The sequence below is a fragment of the Hylobates moloch genome, unplaced genomic scaffold (assembly GCF_009828535.3).
Source record: "Hylobates moloch isolate HMO894 unplaced genomic scaffold, HMol_V3 SCAFFOLD_12, whole genome shotgun sequence".
NCBI lineage: Eukaryota > Metazoa > Chordata > Mammalia > Primates > Hylobatidae > Hylobates > Hylobates moloch.
In genome coordinates this window covers 43620470-43642802 of record NW_026652287.1, presented here as the reverse complement: position 1 = coordinate 43642802, position 22333 = coordinate 43620470, and the positions used below count along the sequence as shown (strand labels likewise).

At 51.9% G+C, this 22333-nt stretch overlaps 1 protein-coding gene across 6 annotated transcripts; it reads right to left on the bottom strand.

Annotated features, from left to right (window-relative positions):
* Positions 1-1404: 1404 nt before the first annotated feature.
* ILF3 (interleukin enhancer binding factor 3) lies at positions 1405-21807 on the bottom strand. Of its 6 annotated transcripts, none has more exons than XM_032169667.2 (20): positions 21730-21806; positions 20929-21018; positions 20330-20559; positions 19994-20171; positions 13968-14115; positions 12567-12658; positions 12082-12177; positions 11346-11457; positions 10830-10927; positions 10144-10255; positions 9945-10055; positions 9084-9283; positions 8556-8723; positions 7998-8135; positions 7718-7894; positions 7468-7624; positions 7287-7340; positions 3545-3907; positions 2574-2702; positions 1405-2075 (listed from the first exon to the last, which is right to left on the bottom strand). In XM_032169667.2, the coding sequence occupies exons 2-20, from the start codon at positions 20929-20931 to the stop codon at positions 1942-1944; spliced, it is 2700 nt and encodes an 899-aa protein (XP_032025558.1). In that variant the 5' UTR covers positions 20932-21018; positions 21730-21806; the 3' UTR covers positions 1405-1941. The 6 variants fall into 6 exon arrangements, with proteins under 6 accessions (XP_032025558.1, XP_032025559.1, XP_032025560.1 ...); XM_032169668.2 differs by having other exon boundaries at positions 7998-8123; XM_032169669.2 differs by lacking the exon at positions 2574-2702 and having other exon boundaries at positions 21730-21807.
* Between the last annotated feature and the right edge of the window lie 526 nt (positions 21808-22333).

The window sequence follows — 22333 nt, the reverse complement described above, 5'->3', positions numbered from 1 at the left end:
GGAAAACTGTAAGGAAAGTCCTGTGTTGAGAATGCAGGCGCCTGCCCAGAGTTTGGAGGTATTTAGCAGGTGGGGCCAGGAAGCGTCCCTCTCCATGGGTGTTGCAGGCTGGTATTCTCTCCTTAAACACAAGGTCTGCTGATCTCACAGGAGTCTCTTCTTGTCCCAACCCCTTAATGTGTCCAGGAGAGGAGACAGGACATGAACACATCCCATCAAAATCGGGGGTAGGACCCATCCATCCTCATCCCTCCACTGTGTGCGATGCTGGGATCTCGGGGTACTCCAGGCCACCTCTTCTCCCAGCCTTTCCTGGGAAGGGCCACTTGGTATCTGGGACCTCCTTTGCTCTAACACAAATGAGAATTCCTCAAAAGTTTTCTAGCACACAACTTGTTCTTTTCTCTTTCACCTCTCCAAGAAAGTAAAAAATGGTCCTCGCTTTTCCCAGTGGCCATGGTTACCCAAGCACAGGAGGCCAAGGCCTGGGGCTCAGGCCAGCAGGGCAGGATCTCTGTAGATGTGTGGTCCCAGGCTTGGCCAGTACAGAGTTTCCCGGATTGCCGACAGATGCTGGGGAAAGACAATCCCAGCACTGCCCTGAAACCAGAGCTCCTCCTCCCTCCCCAGGCAGGGTGGAGCTGAGAAGGGCTGCTGTAGCGTGGGGTCTCCACCTCCACACGTCTGATATTTTGATAGGGCAGGTCCGTGCTATGGGCCACTGTTCTGGGCAGCATGGTATGCTTGACAGCATCCTTGGCGTCTATCCACTAGATCCCAGAGCACCCGCAACTAGCTGTGACAACATCCTCCAAACATTGCAAAATTTCCCCTGGGAGGCGAGATTGCCTCAGATGGGAGAATCACGCTCTAGGGAAATCTGCTGGTGTGAGAACCCCAACTCCCCACTCCATTGAGCCTCCAGATGGCAAGCAGGCTGCAGCTCCAGCACAGACACGAAGCTTCCTCCAGCCACTGACAGTCCATGGCTGGGGTTACCAGGCCTCACCTGCCCTTTCTTTTGTAACTCGGTTATGTGTTCCACCACAGGCACGCCCCCTACAGAGGACATCACTGGTGTACTTAGAACTACACCAGAATCAGGGAGCAGAAAAAGCCTGCCTATTTTGTGATGGGTTCCCCAAGACCAGAACGGGCACCGTAAGCCCCTCTGTAGACGGTGGGAGCCTGGAGCCTGGGGGGACACTGGGTCTACACAGCCCAGGGGACCAGGAAAAAGCCTTCGCTGAGCATGAGTAAAATGTCTACAAGCCTGGAACTGGACCCTCTCTAAGGACGAGGGACCATCCTGATGGCCCACCCTGCTTTCCCAAGAGCAGGAATAGAGTGGGGAAACCTGCCCATTGCACTGCTGGTGGGTCAGACACCCAGGCCTAAGACGGGTGCAGTTTTGTTTTTCTTTATTTGTCTACATTCAGCTTAATTCAGATGTACTGCCTGAATGACCCAGACATAAAAAGAAACCCCCCACTCTTTCCCACTGGTTTTTAAAATAAAATCTTCACTTATAAAACTGAAACACTAAAGCATTAAAATACAGAAAGCTCGTTTAACTCACTTCACAAAAGCATTAACAAATGACGTATCCCTTCCGTAACTATTTAAAGACAAACTGAGTTACCACTAACACGAAGTGTGAATAGACAGAGGGATACTGAACTGCAAGAACTCAAAAACTCTACCCAGACAAAGTTGTAATGGCAACTAACAAACCATTGAAGACACGGAGTCCCAAACACGGCTAAATATGGGTCACAGGACGGGCCACAGGGTGACCCGCTGCACCTCACAACACAGCAACGTGGACGGGGTGGGGGCGGGGGCCTGGAGGGCCAGCTGACATGTTAACTGTGATGCAGAAAACTCGATCTTCTGATGGGGAGTAAGTGCAGAAGGTAGAAATCTCCGCCCCGCGGGGGCTTATCTGTACTGGTAGTTCATGCTGTGGTCTGCGTTTCTGCCATAGCCGCCTTGTGAGGACTGGTAGGAGCTGGGAGGGCCACTGTAGTTCTGGCCGGACCCCGGGGAGTTGTAGTTCGACTGTGAGTAGCCTCCTAGGAGAGAGAGTGGTGGGTTAGAGCCGAGGGGCCCAGCCAGCGGGGCTCAGGTTAGGCAGCCCACACCCAAGCCTCGGCCAGGATGCAGGTGGGCAAGACTTGTGGGCTCCTGTGCAGCTCTGCCTACCTACCACACATCACTGGATCAGGCTGGCACCAAAACTCAGAGGTGGGACCACTGTGACCCTTGTTTCTGGGGGAAGCTACCTGAGCCCAAGGCTGAGCTACTGGCCAGAACCGGGGGAACAGCTGTTTGGCCTTGGTGTCACCCACATTTCACACAGGTACCAAGGGTTAAGCGTGGGGACACTGCTGGCTCTCCCGCTGCTCCCGAAAGCCTTAGCAGCTGCCAGTGCACCCGAGTGCGTGTTCTCACAGGGCCCACCTGCCACTACAGCCCTGCCCACACTGCTGTCTGCTCCCACCAGGTCCACATCCCGCTTCACAGCAGCTGCCAGGCCCCCCATGCTTTGCCACCAGGGGCTCCAGGCCCACCTTGTTTGCCTTGGTATGAGGAGCCGCCCCCAGAACCTCCGCCGTAGCCCCCGTGTGACCCTGGGTTGTAGGATGCCCCGCCTGAGCCGTAGCTGTTCCCGCCGCTTCGGCCTCCACTACCACTGTAGTCTGGGGGAGAGAAGACAGGACGGTTAAGGGGCCCCAGGAAAGACACACCTGGGGCGGCCCAGGGGCCTTGTGGTGCACCTCAGACACGGCCTGCCCCTGGCCCAGACCCTGGGCCTCTTAACTCTTCTGCCTGCCTGCTTCAATGTCGCATATCAGCCCATCAGGTAAGTACCAGGGGCCAGCTGGAGCCCTGCAGGGTCACCTGGCCCTGGGCTGGGCTGGTCGCCAAGCTCCAAAGCCTTGCTCTGGGATGCCTTCCCATCTGCTCCTGCAGCCCAAACTTCCCAGCAGCAGCTGAGGAAGTACTCGAGACCCCAGCAGCCGCCTCTCCTCAGCCAGCAGCACCAGACACATGGCACCCCCTTCTGACCCACCAGCACAGCCTCTGTCAAGTCCCTGGCCTGCTACTGACAGCTGCTGGGTCCCAAGGACACACCTAATCAGCCCCACTGGGTCACTGGTACAGCCCGGGCCTGCTGGGTCTGCGCATGAGGAAGCGGAAAGGCAGTGGCGGAGAGGTCAGGCTCTTGCAGGGGCTGGATGCAAAACTCTCTAGAGCAAGTCCCAGGAAGTCACCTTGCAGCCTCACCCACAGCCAGGGCCTCGAGACAGAGGCCTCAGCTACCCTGCCTTCGGAGAACACACCAGAGAGAGTGGCGGAGACGGCACCATGAGGCCCCACGCCCCATCTTCCTAGCACCCGCCCGCAGCCAGCACCACTTGTCCTCCTCCTAAGGCCCTCAACCAGAGGTCCGGGCAGTGCCGAGCTTCTGCCACTCCATGGGCTGCACTGCTGGGGCCTGGACCCTGGCCCGGCTGAGGGGCTCTGGAAGCCAACTCACTGAATTTGCTCTCGTAGTTGTAGTCGGATCCGCCCCCGCCCCCGGGAGAGTTGTAGGAGTTCGAGTAGGAGTAGCTGCCTTGTCCATGGTTATAGCCTTTCTGCTTGCCCTGTGGAGGGCCATAGTTGCTGTAGGGGCTCTGGTTGTAGGACTGCTGCTGGCCCTGGTGGGACTGGTAGCCCGAGCCGTAGGAGGGCTTCTGCTGGCCCCCGTGCGGCTGCTTCTTCCCAGCGTGTTTTGGGGGCACCGGTGAGTTGTAGTTGTCACCTTGGTAGTAGGAGCCATAGCCGGAGGAGCCACCACCGCCCCCGCCGCCACCGCCACCGGCATTCCCAGAATGCCCTCCGTTGCTGTAGAACTGACCTAAACAGGGAGGCAGTGGGTCAGGTGGAGGACGGGAAAGGGCAGGGGGAAGGGAGGGAAGGACAGGCGGCAGCCATGGGCCCTGAAGGCTGACCCACAAGCCTGGGTCAGAGGCAGCAGGACAAGGAGGGAGAAGAGCAGTGGCTCCAGTCCTTAGCACAGCCCTTCGGGCTGGCCCAGCCTTCAGCTCCACTCACCCAGCAGCTGATGACAACAATGGGGCTTTGCCAAGCAGCACGCGCCAGCAGCTTTTGCAGCCGATGTCAACATTACAATGAGATGGACTCCGAGCGCGGGAGGACATTCATAGCTAGCTGACGGCTACCCAGAGATCCCCAATGGTGACAGGAAAAGCAAAGCCCCAGAGAAGCAGCGGCCACCGCCCTCCTCCCTGCTATGCTGGGAACAGGCTCCACAGGCACAGGCCTGGAGGCCCCTAAAAGATGCTGTTTAAAGAGGCCCCTGGACCGTCATCATCCTGAGACGACCAACCGGTCTGAGCTGGTTTGGTTCTTGGAAGACAAATCGAGACTCAGTCAATGATGCAGGCACCTCCCTTGCGATACTCATGCAAGCATGTGACTCAGGATATGAGCAAGCCCCAGCCTGGCTGGTGGAGGGCACTGGCCACGGCTCGGGCAGGAAAGCCGGGTGAGGCCTAGACCTACAGCCCTAATGACCCCCGAGGCCCCTTCCTTATCCCCAGCACAGCTGCTGGGCGCAGGTGGGGCTGAGCAGAAGAGCTGAGAGTGTGCAGTGCAGCCACTACATTCTCAGCTGCAAGCTGAAAATGCAGCAGTGAGATCCCACTTCTGATCACTAGGTTTGTCAATACATGGCCCCGCCAGAGGCCCGAGTGGAACAAAGGGGACGGCACTGGCTGAGGGAATGCTGCACCCTAAGCCTTGCAAGGGAGCCCCACACAGGGGGTCTCCACAGTGGGTGTGGGAAGGCTCAGAGGGTGGGTGAGGCGGGAGGCTGGGTCATGGTGGTGGCTCTCCAGCCAAGCTGGCCAACGCCCAAGTGCTCAGCAGGCGCAGCTGAGTTCCTGGGCTCTCAGAGCGGGTCAGCTTGTGAATGCAGCCACCTTTGCCCAGTCAGGCTGCCCAGACCTCCAGGCCCAGGGTGGGTGGGAGGGAAGGGGAGGCTCCCACGCTGCCTGTCCTTCCTTCCCAGATTGAGGACACTAAGGGCCCACCGGCTCCGGGGTGGGATAACTGGGAGTCCTCACGTGCCTCCACCCATTGGAGATGTGTACCCCACGCTGGTGTGGTGGGCTGCCTGCATGACAACGTGGACAGAACTATCTGCAACCTTCAGTTTGTGTTCTTCAGGCAGGCCTCCTCCCTTGCCCGCCATCACAAAGCCAAGACACCAAGGGGGAGGATGTGTCCCACAATGCCAGAAAGCAAACATGCGGCAGCTCAGCGAGGAGACTGGGAGGATGGGATCTTCAGAACCCCCCAACCAGGACCCACACCCCACAGCCCCACAGCCCCAGCTTCCCCAGTGTCCTGCACTGAGCACACCACCTCGCCCCGCCTGAAGCCGGGAATGAATGAAGACGCAAGGGCCGAGGGCTTGTTACTTTCACATGTATTGATTAAAAAAAAATAAAGGGTAGGAGGAGTTTTCAACGTCATTCAGGATAACTATTTTCCTGGTATAAAAAGACATTATTCTCAAACAATAACTTTCTAAAAAAAAAATACATCATGCAATCAAAGTTTTAAAAAGTTTCACTGAATGTTTCAAACCTCTGGGAACAAATCATGTAGTAACCATTTTGACCAGTTTTTGCCTGAATAAACGCAAAATCTTGCAAGTCAACACAGATGCAGGCTTTGCTGCAAAAAGAACCGCTGATCGGAGCCAAAACCAGTTTCCAAGGAAGGCACCTGCCAGAAAACAGGGGCCTCAGTAAAGAGCCATAATGACTCCGTGTGTTTGCACAGACAGAAACTTCTATGCCTTTGGAGTCTGTGGCAGCTGCACACCCAGCAGCACCACCTCTGCCCAAGCAAAAGCCAGTCCTTTACTGGAGAAGCAGGGAACATCACGGTTCTTTCTCAATTACTTTCAAAGTCCCATTAAACTAAAAAGCAACAAAAAAACCCAGAATCCCATGCATCTGCAGCTGTAATTAAGACTTGCAAAATTTCACGTCATCTACCCCTTAAAGCCTGTCTGTTTCTTGCACTAATAATGGAAGCACAGTTTTGATACCTTTGAGAGTTCACTCTCTAGCTAAACCAGCCACAAAATATTGCATTCCCAAACAAGAACCCACCAGAGCATTACAAGAGGCGGGAGAAGTTAATTCAGCGCAATATACAATTCCCCACATGTTCCCAACGTTTTAACATGCTCGTAATAAGAAAAAAAGCCGGTTTCTCTGGATTCAGATGTGGTGAAATCGTTTTCATCACTGTCAAAGGCATCAACCAGATTTGGGAGTTTGTTAAAAGGTTAAAAATTCATACAAAACCTGCTGTAAATTAAGACAAAGGTAGATTAAAATGCGTCATTGTCTGTCTCTTTAAATAAAGTAATGCTTTCCATAAAAAGCAAAGGTGGGCTTTTGCCTTGATGCCGAACAACGCTGTCTCTAGAATTCTGTGCAATTCTGCACAAAAATACATTCTCTGAAAAAATTGTTTTCCACTTATTGTGAACTTCAATAGGACCAAGTTCAAAGGCAAATCACGATAAAAACTGCCATTGTCTTAAATTCTGCAGGCTAAGAGTTTCAGACAAGCTGCGGTGAAAAGCCACGGTTGAGAAACCCAGTGAAGCACAGGGACACAGCACGGACACTTTGGGTTTTGGAGTTGGAGGAAATTGGAGTAAAAAGTTGATTTTGTGTGCAATACTTTTAGACGCTCTAGGAAGACCCAAAATCATGATAGCCGTAGCAGTCTGTGAAAAAGTCACCTACAAAAGGGGGAGACAGAGCAGAGAGAAGAAATTAGAATTCTTTTGAAAAAGGGCACAGAGCGCCACATTTGAAATTCATGTTTTAGATTTCTCTGCTCCTGTAACCCCCCAATGAAGGCTCCTTCTCAAGACAAGAGCTGTGCACTGGCTGGAAAAGCGTATTCACAAGATTGGTGCTTCGCATGGCTTAAAGCAGAGAAATTTAAAATTCTAACTTTTAAGGAACTTTGCAGTTACACGAGTTTGTGTGTTAACACAATCAATCCCACTGTGGGGCCGGGGTTGGGGGGGGGTCGAGGGCCATCTGACCTAATCACCGGAAAAAGGTGTGTGCCCCTTCTACAGCCTCCTCGAGGCTGCTCTGGCCACCCTTTGCTAACTCAGGCCCAGAAGCTACACTGCGGCTGCTTCCCAGGTCAGACAGACAGAAACGCACACTTACTGTAGCCTGCTGTTGCCGAGTTGCCTCCGTACCCATAGCTTCCATATCCAGCGCCTGGAAAGGCAAAGACAGGGTTACCGGGGTCCAGCAGTGTCTCCGGCCCACCCCAGGAGCCCCACACATTTGTTCCCAGAGCATGCACGTGGGGAAGGCGGGGACAGTGCAGTATGAGGGCCCTTACCGGCGGCATTCATGTAGCCTCCATGGTTGGCGCCACCAAATCCTCGCCCGCGCCCTCGTCCCCGGATGTTCCCGCCTCTTCCCCGCCCTCGAAGGTTGGGGGGTGGGGGCACTTCGTTGTGCATGGGGCCTCCCATGCCGAAGCCAGGGTTATGTGGCTAGAAGAGAACACAGGGAAGTGACATTCCCTTCGTGCTCACATTGCAGAAGAACCCATGCCCGGGCCAGGAGGTTCAAGGGCCACTGCTCACCTTAGCAGCAAATTTCGGTCCCCCTCTGACGGGTACTGGGGCTCTCTTCTTTTTGTTGGCATCAAGGGCGAGAGGGGTGTCAGGGAAAAGCTTTTCTAGGGCAGCAAGAGCAGCGTAGGCCTTCGCCACCTTTTTGTTGGAACCAGCACCTTGGAACTTCTGTCCATCCACTTCGACCTGGAAAGTGCAAATGGAGATGACTCAGTGCCTCCCTCCAGGGGCAGGGGGACCCCAGGCCTCCCCATGGGACTGCCCCAGCAGGCAGCTCCAGGCCGCGCACCTCCATGACGAAGCGCTTGTCGTGGCTGCCCCCAGTCTCGGAGATGAGCTCGTACTTGAGCCCACGCCTCTTCTCGTTCAGCTCCATCACTGGGTTCTTGCCGTGCTTTGTCAGGATCGGCCCCTGCTGTTTTACGTTCTCAGGGAAAACAGAAAAGAAGGCCGACAAACTCAGCTATGGGCATTCCAACCACATGGGAGGAGCGGCAGGACTGAGGCGGGGCCTCTGCTCTTCATACACTGCCAGCCCTTGCCAGAGTCTCCACTGACTCTAGTGAGGGCCTTCCAGCAATGTGCCCCCCTCCCTGTGCCTCCCCTCTGAACAGCACGTTCTCAACCCAGGGCCACCCCAGTGTAGCCTAGGATGCTGGGACAACATCCACAAAGCCCTCCCCGACACGGCTCAGAGGGCAGCACCCAGCTTCCTGTGCGGGACTTCTGGCCTGAAAGGTCCCCTTTTTGGGGCAAATTAACAAGGACCAGTAACCACCTCACTGACAGGACACATGGCTGCCTGCTCTGTCCAGGCAGTCACTCCCAGCGCCTACCATGTGCTCACCTCGGCAGTGGCATCTGAGGGAAAGGCCGCACTAGGGGTGGAGACAGCTTCTACCACTGGGGCGGGGGCCACCACCGCTGGCTTCGCCTCGGTCTCCTCAGCCGAGTCCTCCCCCTTGCTCGAGTCCCTGCCTTCAGCACCCGTCGGCAAGCCCATGTCCTGTAACACCTGCGGAGGAGCAAGACCCCCAAGGTCCCAGTGAAGCAGGGCTCAGCCCGGGAGCCATGCATGCAGGGCCTCCCCATGGCCTACAGGCACCCACCCGGGAAGCCATCTGGAGGAGGGCTGTTTCCTTTCAGCTCCTGCTCCCAGGAGGCCCTAATGCCCCAATCATGTTTGGGGACCCCTCTGCCTGCCAGCCACAGTGGGAAGGCGTTCTTGCCACATGTGACTTGGCAAATACTCGCCATCTAACCATGTGTGTTTTTAGGATCTATATGCCCTCCCTGAGAGACAATGGCTCAGAAGGGGCCCAAAACAAAGACCATGGTTCTACCATTGGAAGACAGTGACGCTGGCCACACTTACCTTAACGGCCACATGCAGCTTGGCCGTCTTTTTGGAGGGCCCAGAGGCCTCGAATGAATTGCCATCAACCTCCACAGACATGGTAAAGATGGGGGCATGGACGGGCCCAGTCTGGGACACCAGCTTGTACTGCAGCCCTGGCTTCAGCTGGTTCAACCGCATCAGGGCATTCATAGCTTGGGGGGGCTCTGCCTTCTCCTCTACAGAGAGAATAGCAAGGTGGCTCTGGATCAGCACGATGGCAGGTCTCCACGAGAGAGAGCTCTGCCAATCCTAACCCCCAGGGCTGCCTCTGTGGCGTAACACAGTGGGTGGGGCAGCTACACAAACTGAGCCCAGCTTGCACTTCTGTGGCCTCCAGCTGTAGCACCACCATCCTACTTATCTTCCACATCCCCAATCATGCCTCATCATTGTTAAAAGGACTCAGAAATCACAAATGAGAAAAATCAAACAAAAGCAGGCGTCCCATAGCTTCCGGGTGAGCCTTCACAGGACCAGATGGATAAAGCTGCAGCACTAGCGGAGGTCTGCACCTTCCTGCTTTACCTATTTAGCTTCTAAAATTTTTCAACACTGATTTTAAGCACGGTCTCGCTCTGTTGCCCAGGCTGGAGTGCAGTTGCTCACTGCAACCTCTGCCTCCCAGGCTCAAGCCATCCTCCCATCTCAGCCTCCCAAGTAGCTGGCACTACAGGTACGCCACCACACCCAGCTAATTTTTGTATTTTTTGTAGAGACGGGGTTTCGCCATGTTGCCCAGACTGGTGGTCTCAAAACTCCTGAGCTCAAGCGATTCTCCCGCCTCGGCCTCCCAAAGTGCTGGGATTACAGGCGTGAGCCACCGCGCCCGGCCTGTACCTTTCTTCTGAATCTTCTTCTTCTTTTTGCTGGGCGACTTCTCCTCCCCGTCCTCCTCCATTGGGCGTTTCATGGGCGTAATGGCATAGGTGGTGCTTGGTGGGATCTGAACTGCAAGGAGAGAGCAGGGCATGGCTGGGCGATGCAGATGGTGACTCTTCCTGGAGCCCCAGCCATTAGGCAACCGTCGCGGGCTTACCGGTGTAGTCCACTGGGTTTTCATTCTTTGGTTTCTTGGGCATCTTGGAAGGCAGAGGGTCCATGCCCAGGACCTTATGGAGCTGGCCGAAGGCAGCAAGCCGCAGTGCGTGCTGGAGAAGGGGAAGAGGATCTGACTCAGCTGCCCTGTGCTCCCGGCCATGGAGTGTGCGCTCACTACTGCCTTCTGAGGAGGGGCAGAGCTGAAGGGCTGCTAATGGTCTCCCTTACAACAGCAAGGGGTCCCCCACCAGCCAGGGGAGAGCCTGACTGCTCAAGCTCAGCCTTGCTGTGGGGGAAGGCCAGCCTGTGACCACCCCCCTTCCAGAGGAATACAGGAGACCCCAACCTGGGGACTGGTTGCCACACGGAGCCATGTGGTGGCCTGCAGGGGAAGGTCCCCTGGAGCAGTCCGCACAGCAAACACATCTCCCAGCGCCACTCAGAGTGTCCGAAAACGGCACTCGAGCAAGCCAAGGGAGGGGGCAGACGACAACCACGCATGGCACCAGGGGAAAGAAGCAGCCCAGATTGGGGCGCCCTGTATCAGACACAATCCCTTTGCCTTCAGTCCCCGACCTGAGCCTACGAGTCCAGGGGCTACCCTGGGAATACCCAGTAATGGAACTGGAAGCCAGTGATTACAGACTGGGTCAGGGCGCACGTTGGCAATGGCGATGACTATACCTGCGCACTCTGTGTGATATCTTCCCGTTGCTGTCTGTCTAGATGCCCAATAGCATCAGTGGCTTCTTTTTCACAAGGGTCATAAATGCCAGAACCATCTGAAGGCAGGAAACAAGGAAGATATGCAGAGGATTATCTTTTAGCATCTCTGAAGAGGTGTGCTGGCTGAGGGAACTAGGTGTGTTACCCCCCGCGCCCCATCCACACCCAGCTCTGGAAAACATGCCTAGCTCGGTGACCCACTCGGCGTCCAGCCCTTGACAGAAATAATTCACAAGTGTCTCAGAGCAAGAAAGTCACGTGGGAGTGGGTCACCACTGCCCCGGATCCGCCCTCTGAATGACGGCTGCGGACCCGGTCAGGGCTGGATATGATGGTGCCAGAGGGTAGTCACATGCTTCAGCTCTAGGGGGTGGATATGGGGCTGCTGCTGTCCTAACCCAGTCAGTGTACCCGCCAGGAGGCGGCCTGGAACCCTGTCCTTTCCCTGCAACCTGCAAAGCACATGGCCCCAACCTGGCATCACGATGCCCGACGCCAGACACTCCAGCACTCTCCGCAGGGCCTCGCCAGCACCCATCGGTCTGTTGGCCGTGCCGATGGATTTCTCACACAGGAGCTCAAGAGGCTGAAAGGGAAGAGGGACAGTGAGCCAAGAGCCTACAGGATGGGGCCGGCCACCACTAGGGAGCTGTCACTGCATGAGTGGTTCGGAGCACACGTGGGAATCATAGCCATCCAGTCGAGTAAAGTCAAAGCCTCAGGGCTAAGTCTGAGCCAGGGCACCTAGGACAGGGGACTTCAAGGACCAGACATGACATCCTGCAGGCTGTGTGAGCTCAGAGACCAAGCTAAGGTTATAATGTAGTACCTCATACTAAAATCTAACCATTTATTTACAAATATAAAAACCACCCCAACTGCAAGCTGAAAAAAAAGGGGGGCAACTGGCAAGAACTGGTCCTGCCTGAGAGCATCTACAAACCTTCCAAGAGGGATCATTCCCACCTCCTGCTCAGCCCCCTCCTGGGATTGAGCTGTGCGACCCGTGCAGAGGGCCCCAACCCGCACTGCCCCAACCCCAACCCTAACCCTAGGTGTGGAAAGCAGGAGCAGCTCCACAGGCAGCTCCGGAGAGTACACACCAGCCACACGTCAAGGGTGCACTCCTGCCCCGTGACCATCAAGTGTTCCTGTAATATTCAAGAGACTGCACATACCACCCCCTAGTAGCCACAGCAACATGCCTTACCCAGCCTCGGAGGGGACCCCAGGTGGGCACGCGAGTGCACAGGTCCCTCAAGACCCGGATCACAATGACACAGGACTTCAGCCCGTTGGCTCTGGCCTAGGGGAACAAAACACAGGCTCTTCAGTCTGAGGCACCGCCTAGGGCACAGGTCAACATGAACAAAACAAGTGTCACGGTGCTGCTTTGCCAAGGGTAAACAGTCAACACTGGCGACCACCAAGGGTGTGGCCAGCCGCAATATCACCACGTGTACAAGAGAGTGTTACTCTTAACACAAAGCAGCAGCAGCAGCAGCCCACCAACTCAGTCTCAGCCTCTTTTGGGGTCGAATTTGTTGAGGTGCACTCCTTTAGGACCTGCGCAGTCGCAGATGCTAAGCTCGGCACGGCTATCGTCAATGTTAAGGAATCTTTATGGTGACAGTTAGCCAAGTTAAAACTTAGGAATTCTCTACCAAAAGACAAATAGAAGAACAAAATGCAAACCTGGAACCACTTGGCGTGTCGGAGGGACGCCAAGGCAGCAAGGCATTTCTGCCTGTCCAGAACGTCCGGGGGGTCGTTGACTGATAGCGTTTCTATTCATGGATGGAATAAGAAGACAAGGCACAGTTTGACCAAGGGGTTTCTGTCAGGTGGAAAGGGGATGTGGCAGCTTTCTAAAGGGCAGCTGAGTTTCCCAGAAGCTGAATTCATCTCCACCCTGGACCAGGGAAGGAGAAACTAGAGCACATTGAACTCTGCCCTGTGAGGAAATTGTAAAAATTGGAGGCCCCCTCCAAAAAGAAAAAGAAAAAGAAAAAAGAAAGAAAAATAAAAAATAAAACAAACATAAAAACAAAAGTGGGGAGTTATTCTAAAAGGAATAATCTCATGAGGGAGGGGAGAGATAGGTGGAGCCTATCTTCTAATCCTCTTCCCTTACCTCCTCCCCATGTTCTCCCAATAAATTAGCTATGCTAAAATGTTCAATAGGAAAAAATTTAAAAAGGCCGGGGGAGAGGAAATGAACTCCCTCTCTGCATCCCACAACAGCCATCCCAAGGCATCTGCGGCAAAGGGGACCAACTCCGCCCACCAGGCGGGACTGCCCTAGCCCCAGCCCTTGACAGAGAGAGTCCTGTTGGTCAAAGGTCCAGCGTCCCTATGTTGATCAACTAGAAGGGCTTTGGTAGTCGGAATCAGCTATGAGAACCAAAGGTAAACAGCAACAAGGGCGCTATGCCAGCCTATGCTGCGGCCAAGTGGAGCGTTTGTCTTCTCTGCCATCTGCACACCAGGGGTTTGGATAAGGCCTGAAGACAGGCACACGAGGGGCGGGCCATGGACTGTGAGCACACTATTAGCGTGAGGTCCAATGATGTGGTTTGAAAAATTGGACAACTGTTTAAAACTTTATCCAAAACTCTGTATCAGCTCTTTGTGCTTCTGTCACTTTAGATGATAAAAGAGCCATGACAGAGGACAAACGAAGAGGCCCTCAGCTCAGCTGCAGCACAGGCTGTTGGTAATCTCCAACGTGGTGCTCATGCAGAAACCGTCTGGTTGTCTCATCTTTAAAACCATGGAATCACCAGGGACACTTCTCCACAGCCAGAGAATGGCTCCATAGAAAAGCAACTTCCACATTCATGTTTGAGAACATTTAAGGATGAAGATAAAAGGAAAATGGTGCAGTCCCCTATGAAAAGTGCTACTCACTTTTAGTGCGACCGTTTTGTCAAACTCCCAAGTACTCAAAGCCAACGGGAGATGTGATCTCAGAGTAAAGGTGGTCAATCTACACCGTAGCCTTTTACCAAAGCAGTCTAAAACTGAATAGCACATTTGAATAGTGAGGGAACACCACATTTTCAAAGTCCTGCCAGCCTGTCTCGGCCTTCCTACCTCCAGCTAATACTTTCTCCATTTCTTCTCTGACAACAGGGGATGTCAGGTGGATGGTCAGGGATAATGGAGGCTCTTTTGTGTTTTTTATCACAATCGCAGCATCGTCGACAGATTGCAGTATTTCGTACTTGTCTTCTGTTACAGCCTAAAAAATAAAATGCAACTTTCAAAACACTTTCTCCTCAAAGCAATCAACAATTTTATCTGGCTCCACCTATTCCTGCAACAGAAAGGCCAACTTCTTGGGTATGATGTCGCGGAAGTGACTTCACCTGGGATGTCCGGATCTCTCTAACTGGCCAGGTCTTTGGCCACCTTTTGGGTACTTGAAAGAGGGATAACTAGTGAAAGAAGTGATTTCCAAATGGTGCTTAAAAATGCAATGGTAGGGCCGGGCACGGTGGCTCATGCCTGTAATCCCAGCACTTTGGGAGGCCGAGGTGGGCGGATCACGAGGTCAGGAGATCGAGACCATCCTGGCTAACACAGTGAAACCCCATCTCTACTAAAAATACAAAAAACTAGCCGGGCGAGGTGGCAGGCACCTGTAGTCTGAGCTACTCGGGAGGCTGAGGCAGGAGAATGGCATGAACATGGGAGGCGGAGCTTGCAGTGAGCCGAGATCACACCACTGCACTCCAGCCTGGGCAACAGAGCGAGACTCTAGCTCAAAAAAACAAAAAACAAAAAACAAAAACAACAACAACAAACAAACAAAAAAGCAATGTTAGGCCAGGTGCAGTGGCTCACGCCTGTAATCCCAGCACTTTAGGAGGCTGAGGTGGGCGGATCACGAGGTCAGGAGATTGAGACCATCCTGGCTAACAAGGTGAAACCCCATCTCTACTAAAAATACAAAAAAACCAGCTGGGCGTTGTGGCGGGCGCCTGTAGTCCCAGCTACTCAGGACGCTGAGGCAGAAGAATGGCGTGAACCCAGGAGGCAGAGCTTGCAGTGAGCCAAGATCACGCCACTACACTCCAGCCTGGGCAATAGAGCGAGACTCTGTCTCAAAACAAAAACAAAAAAACAAACAAAGAAGCAATGTTAGGCCAGGTGAGGTGGCTCACGCCTGTAATCCCAGCACTTTGGGAGGCTGAGGTGGGCAGATCACTTGAGGTCAGGAGTTCAAGACCAACCTGGCCAACAAGGTGAAACCCCATCCCTACTAAAAATACAAAAATTAGCTGGGCGCAGTGATGGAAGCATGTAGTCCCAGATACTCAGAAGACTGAAGGAGGAGACTCACTTGAACCTGGGAGGCAGAGCCTGCAGTGAGCTGAGATCGCGCCACTGCACTCCAGCTTGGGTGACAAGAGTGAGACTCCGTCTCCAAAAAAAAAAAAAAAAAAAAAAAAAAAACCAATGGCAAAGAGTTTAGGATCCAGGAGGAGGAGACCCTCCTTTTGTCCTTTAGTAGGTGATTAACTTTGGATAAATCACTCTCATACAGACTCTAATCTGTATAATGGACTTAATGACACGAACTACACCATAAGGCTGCTGGAAGCCTCAAGCAGACGCTGCGGGGAAAGCAGTGGACACTGCAGAGTGGGCATCCAGCCACTGCTACTTTCACGCTGGGATGAGCAGCCAGTGTAGAATAAAACCTGTGTGCAGTGAAATAGCCAGTGTGCAGTATCTTATGATGCATCTAAAAGTATATACTTGCTGCAAATGCACATCTACAAGGACACTCACAACTATCTTCATTCTTGATACCACCTTCTATAACTTGACAAAGAAAATTCAAGCTTTTGGCTGAGGGCAGTGGCTCACACCTGTAATCCCAGCACTTTGAGAGGACGAGGCGGGCGGGTCACTTGAGGTCAGGAGTTCGAGACCAGTCTGGCCAATATTGTGAAATCCTGTCTGTACTAAAAATATAAAAAATAGCCCGGCACGGTGGCAGGGGCCTGTAATCCCAGCTACTTGGGAAGCTGAGGCAGGGTGGCGGAGGCTACAGTGAGCTGAGACTGTGCCACTGCTCTCCAGCCTGGGGAACAGAGCAAGACACAGTCTCAAAAAAAAAAAAAAAAAAAGAAGAAGAAGAAAATTCAAGCTTTTTTTTTTTTTTTGGATACAGACTCTCGCTCTGTCACCCAGGCTGGAGTGCAGTGGCGCAGTCTCGGTTCACGCCATTCTCCCGCCTCAGCCTCTCTGAGTAGCTGGGACTACAGGCGCCTGCCACCACACCTGGCTAATTTTTTTGTATTTTTAGTAGAGACGGGGTTTCACCGTGGTCTCGATCTCCTGACCTCGTGATCCGCCCGCCTCGGCCTCCCAAAGTGCTGGGATTACAAGCGTGAGCCACCGCGCCCGGCCGAAAATTCAAGCTTTTTAATATTTTTGCTGAAGGAAGCTAAGTAAATATGTTGGGAGCAGAAAAAATACATTGAAAAATCTGAAACAGGATTTCTCAACCTCAGCACAACTGACCTTCTGGGCTGGATAATTCTTGGTTGGGGGACTACTCTGCACATGATAGGGTGTTCAGCAGCATCTCTGGTCTTCACCCATTAGGTGCTGAGAGTACCACACCACCACACTGTCAACAGACACTGCCAAATGTTATCAGCGGAGGAGAGTGATTCGCCCCCTTAAGGAACCACTAAAAATGATTTTTAAAATACCTATTATTTTCATCTTTAAGGAGTAATTATTGGCCAGGCTCAATGGTGCATGCCTGTAATCCCAGCAATTTGGGAGGCTGAGGCAAGCAAATAGCTTAAGGCCAGGAGCTCAAAATCAGCCAGGACAACATAGTGAAACCTTGTATCTACAAAAAATTTTAAAAATTAGCCAGACATGGTGGCAGGCACATGCTTGCGGTCCCAGCTACTCAGGAGGCTGAGGTGGGAGGACTGCCTGAGGCTGCAGTGAGTTGTGATTGCACCACTGTACCCAAGCCTGGGCAACAGAGCAAGAGACCCTGTCTCCTTTAAAAAAAAAAAGAAAAAAAAAAAGGTCAGGAGATCGAGACCATCTTGGCTAACACAGGTGAAACTTCACCTGATGGGTAAAGACCAGAGATGCTACAAAAAATACAAAAAATTAGCTGGGCGTGGTGGCAGGCGCCTGTAGTCCCAGCTACTTGGGAGGCTGAGGCAGGAGAAAGGCGTGAACCCAAGAGGCGGAGCTTGCAGTGAGCCAAGATGGCGCCACTGCACTCCAGCCTGGGCGACACAGTGAGACTCCATCTCAAAAAAAAAAAGAAAGAAAAAATAAAAAAAGGAATGGTGTTTCTCACAAATGTTTTTACTGTAGAAACATTTATGCCAATTTGCTTCATTTAATATCCTTGTTAGACAGAGACAAGAATAAAGTTAATTTAAGAATTATTACTATGGGCTGGGCGCAGTGGTTCACGCCTGTAATCCCAGCACTTTGGGAGGCCAAGGCAGGCAGATCACCTGAGGTCGGGAGTTCGAGACCAGCCTGACCAACATGGAGAAACCCCATCTCTACTAAAAACATGAAATTAGCTGGTCGTGGTGGTGCATGCCTCCAATCCCAGCTACTCAGGAGGCTGAGGCAGGAGAATCGCTTGAACCTGGGAGGTGGGGGTAGCAGTGAGTTGAGATCGCCTCACTGCACTCCAGCCTGGGCAACAACAGCGAAACTCCGTCCCGCCCCCGCCAAAAAATTAACACTATGGGCAGGACACAGGACACTGTAATCCCAGAACTTTGGGAGGCAGAAGTGGGCATAATACCTGAGGTCAGGAGTTCGAGACCAGCCTGGCCAACATGGTCTCTACTAAAAATACAAAAATTAGCTGGGCATGGCAGCGGGCACCCATAATCCCAGCTACTCAGGAGGCTGAAGCAGGAGAATCACTTGAACCCAGGAGGCGGAGGTTGCAGTAAGCCAACATCGCACCACTGCACTCCAGCCTGGGTGACAAAGCAAGACTGTCTCAAAAAAGAAAAAGAATTACCTCTATGCTGATGTACCTTCAAAAGAAAAAAAAAAAAGAAAATTATCACTAGAAAAACTTCACAGCTTCATCTTCAATAGCTCCTCAGAAGTATCTAATGCATTTACATCAGCTCCATATTTTAATCCTGATCTTTGTCCTGAACCCAAAATCGTCAGTCCCATGTGAGAGAATACAAATCTGCGTTGTGAAAGTAAATCAGGTTTTTCTAAGGAATAAGATTCAAAGATTCAAAGGCTGTGGTGGCTCAGGCCTGTCATCAGGAGTTCAAGAACAGCCTAGGCAACATGGCAAAACCTTGTATCTACACACAAACACACAGACAATACAAAAAATAGCTGGGTGTGGTAGCACACACCTGTAGTCCCAGCTACTTGGGAAGCTGAGGTGGGAGGAACACTTGAGCCAGCGAGGGCAGAGGCTGCAGTGACCCGAGATCATGCCACTGCACTCCAGCCTGGATGACAGAGCAAGACTCTGTCAAAGATTCATAGACGCTTGTACACTTCTTTTTTGCTTATCCTATAAATTCGGGGGACCGTGTCCTGAGGAGGCAACAGCTGGCAGAGGTTCTGATGCCTCCAAACAGCCCAGCCGTGGGTCTTGGGATCCATTCCTCAGCTGCCCTGCACGTCTGTCACATCAACTGTCCCACTTAGAGGAGGATGAAATAACACACATCAAGAGCACATCTGGCTGACGGCCTGACTTTAGCAAACACTCAATAAACAGAGGCCATTATTTATGCAATACTTTTCACAATGAAACAAATAAATGGTTTAAAAAAAAAAAAAAAAAAGATCTTTTAGCTCGGGGTGGTAGTACATGACTGTAGTCCTAGCTACTCAGGGGGCTGCAATGGGAGGATCACCTGAGCCCTGGAAGTGGAGGTTGCATTGAACCATAATTGCGCAACCACACTCCAGCCTGGGCTACAGAGCGAAACCTTCCTCATCTTAAAAAAAAAAAAAAATGGCCGGGCGCGGTGGCTCATGCCTGTAATCCCAGCACTTTGGAAGGCCGAGGTGGGCAGATCACTTGAGGTCAGGAGTTCGAGACCACCCTGGCCAACATGGTGAAACCCCATCTCTACTAAAAGTACAAAAATTAGCTGGACGTAGTGGCATGTGCCTGTAATACCAGCTACTCGGGAGGCTAAGGCAGGAGAATCGTTTGAACTCAGGAGGCAGAGGTTGCAGTGAGCCGAGACTGCACCACTGCACTCCAGCCTGGGCAACAGAGTAAGACTTCATCTCAAAAAAAAAAAAAAAAATTGCATGTGGTGGCTCACACTTCTAATCTCAGCACTGGGAGGCTGGGGACAGGAGGACTGCTTGAGGGCAAGAGTTTGAATCCAGCCAGGGCAATACAGCAAGAACTCATCTCTATTTATAAAATAAAATAAACATATAGAAAAGATTTTCAGCTGGGCGTGGTGGCTCACGCCTGTGATCCCAGCACTTTGGGAGGCTGAGGTGGACGAATCATCTGAGGTCGGGAGTTAAGAGGACAGCCTGACCAACATAGTGAAACCCTGTCTATACTAAAAATATAAAGATTAGCTAGGTGTAGTGGTGCATGCCTGTAATCCTAGCTACTTGGGAGTCTGAGGTAGGAGAATTGTCTACCTCAGAGGTAGAGGTTGCAGTGAGCTGAGATCGAGCCACTGCACTCTAGCCTGGGCAACAGAGCGAGACTCTGTCTCAAAAGAAAAAAAAAATTCTTTACATTCAGCTTTGGATCCAATGGAAGAGATAACAACTCTGCTACTATCTAGCCACCCAATCCAATGGAGCCTAGACGTGAAGTTTATGCCCAATGACCTCGGGCTGGTGCAGCCTGGCACACAATAGGCACGGGGTCCTTATGACCCCTGCAGTCAGGTTCCACAGAATCTCAGTGGCTTGGTGGTGTCCTGCTTGTCACCTACCGAGAAGGCACATACACAGCAAGTGCCAGGGCAAGTCTGGCATGTGCTTCTTGGAGCACGGCCTAGCAGGACACTTCTTCCTGGGCCCCACATCCCCAATCAGCACGCCTACCACCCCCCACCCACCTACCCGGCAGTGGTGGCCACACTTACAGCAAGCTGGATGGCCAGGTTGTCGGCCACCTTGTCCAGGAGGGCGGTTGTGGGCTTCTCCTTACACAGCAGCACCAGCTCCAGATCCAAGTCTCCCTTGAGTAGAAGGCCCTTTGCCACCAGGCCCACCCGCATCACTCCCCGCAGGGTTCTGGTCATGTGCTCCGTCTTCTGTTCCCTGAGGGACAGACCAACACCCAGCTCAGTGAGGAATTCGGTCTGACCACAACCCAGAGGTCCCCAGAGAGGCTGGAGTTTCTTAGAAATCAGGTGCCAACCTCTACTCTAGCTACCCTCTCTAAAAGAAAGAAAACGACAACAGAAAACCTCACTTACCCGGCCCCTTCTTTACTGTCGTCCTCTGGGGGCACATCCATGTTATCAGACTCTGCCTGCTCGCCGCTACCCTTTTCCTGCTCGTCTATCCAGTCGGACACAGCTTTGAGCGCCCGCTCCGTGTGGGACACCATGTTCTGGACTGCCTCCAGCTCCTCTTGTGTTGGATAAACGGAAGAATGCTTTGCCATCACATGGCGGTCATCATTCACAAAAATTCGCATTGGACGCTAGGGATGTGAGGATTAAGTTAAAAATGATGTAAAGAGAGCAAGCAGCCCAACGTTCATCTTTTAAGCTGCACAATTCAGAATGATGCTATATCGCTCGTGTATAAAAGCGAAGCCTGTAGGAGCACAACTGAAGGACCAAGGAGGGACAAGCAAACTGAAGAGCTGTTGTCTCTGGGCAGTGGCTCAGAGTAATGGGGCACTGACTTTGTTTCTACACTATTAGAATGGAATACAGAATAGATAATATTACTTTATAACCCAAAAGGGCTAATAAAAATGGTAATGGAAGCAAATGCTTTGGAAAAGGCTACAAACATCTCTGTACATGAGTGAAGAAACAGTATCTGTGATCAAAAACAAACTTACCATTTTTACTTCTGTAGTGTCTGGAAATCAAACTTTTGCTTATCTTTTCAAATTGTGATAGATTTCCTTGGTGTTATCAATACTTCAACTCTATAAGATCAGAAAATCCTTTTAGTTTCACATAATTTATAGGAGGATTCATTTTAGCAGCTAAGTACACAGTAACAAGAATGACATGTGTGCTGCCTCATGAAGGGCCTGTTAACACAGCAGGACACATCTTTATTTCCACGTACCCACTGCTAAGCCAAGGATTAACTACGTAACACCCTAAAAATGAAAACAGATGGTTTCTAGAAGCCAGATCTGACTTCAGGCCCACAGTCACTCAGATGGTATTTTACTTCCTTTTTTATCTTCCTTTACATAAATATGCCCATTTTTGCAAGTATGAAAATATTAACAGGTCTCCAAGAAACACTACAGGTAGAAATGTTCACATCGGGCTAGGCACAGTGGCTCATGCCTGTAATCCCACCACTTTGGGAGGCTGAGGTGGGTGGATCACTTGAGGTCAGGAGTTTGAGACCAGCCTGGCCAACGTGGTAAAACCCCATCTCTACTAAAAATACAAAAATTGGCCGGGTGTGGTGGGCACCTGTAGTCCTGGCTACTTAGCAGGCTGAGGCACAAGTATCGCTTGAGCCCAGGAGGCGGAGGCTGCAGTGAGCTGAGATCACACCACCTGCACTCCAGCATGGGTAACAGAGCAAGACTTCATCTCAAAAAAAAAAAAAAAAAAGATGTTCATGTCAAAATCTTGGTGCTTGGAGAAGGAAAAGAGAGGGAAGGAGCTCTGACCTCTGACAGTAGTGAAGAGATGGAAGGAAGAAAGACATGTGACAAAGGGTCCCAAAAGGCTTCTGTAAAATGAAAAAGAAAAAACCTCCTGAAAAGTGAACATTTGAAATATCAGGTGGACGATGACAACCACATCAGGTTCAACTCTGAAGAGGCTGAGACAACTGAAGTGCACGACAGAATCCTTCAGGACAAACGAAGCCATAATTACTATTTCGGTCTCAGTATCATGCCGATTCCAACCTACTCAATTCCCACTCTACACAAACAGTCTGGTCCATACTGAAATCTTCCAAATGAGTAAACAACCAAAAAACCCCATCAGCGTAATACACACCAGATGAATCTACCCTCCAACAGACAACTGCCAGTCCCTTCCGACTAAACTAGTTCCGAGACAGCAGAGCAGGCTCAAACCTGAAAAGGCCCAAGCATCAAGGATAAAGTCTGACATGCTGCCAAAACAAGAACCTTCCCAAAATACCCAGGACTACCTAGCAAATCTAACTGCAAAATTTAAACACCCCAAACTTAAACTTTAAAACCTAAGGGTGTTTGAGCGAGGTGGCTCACGCCTGTAATCCCAGCACTTTGGGAGGCCGAG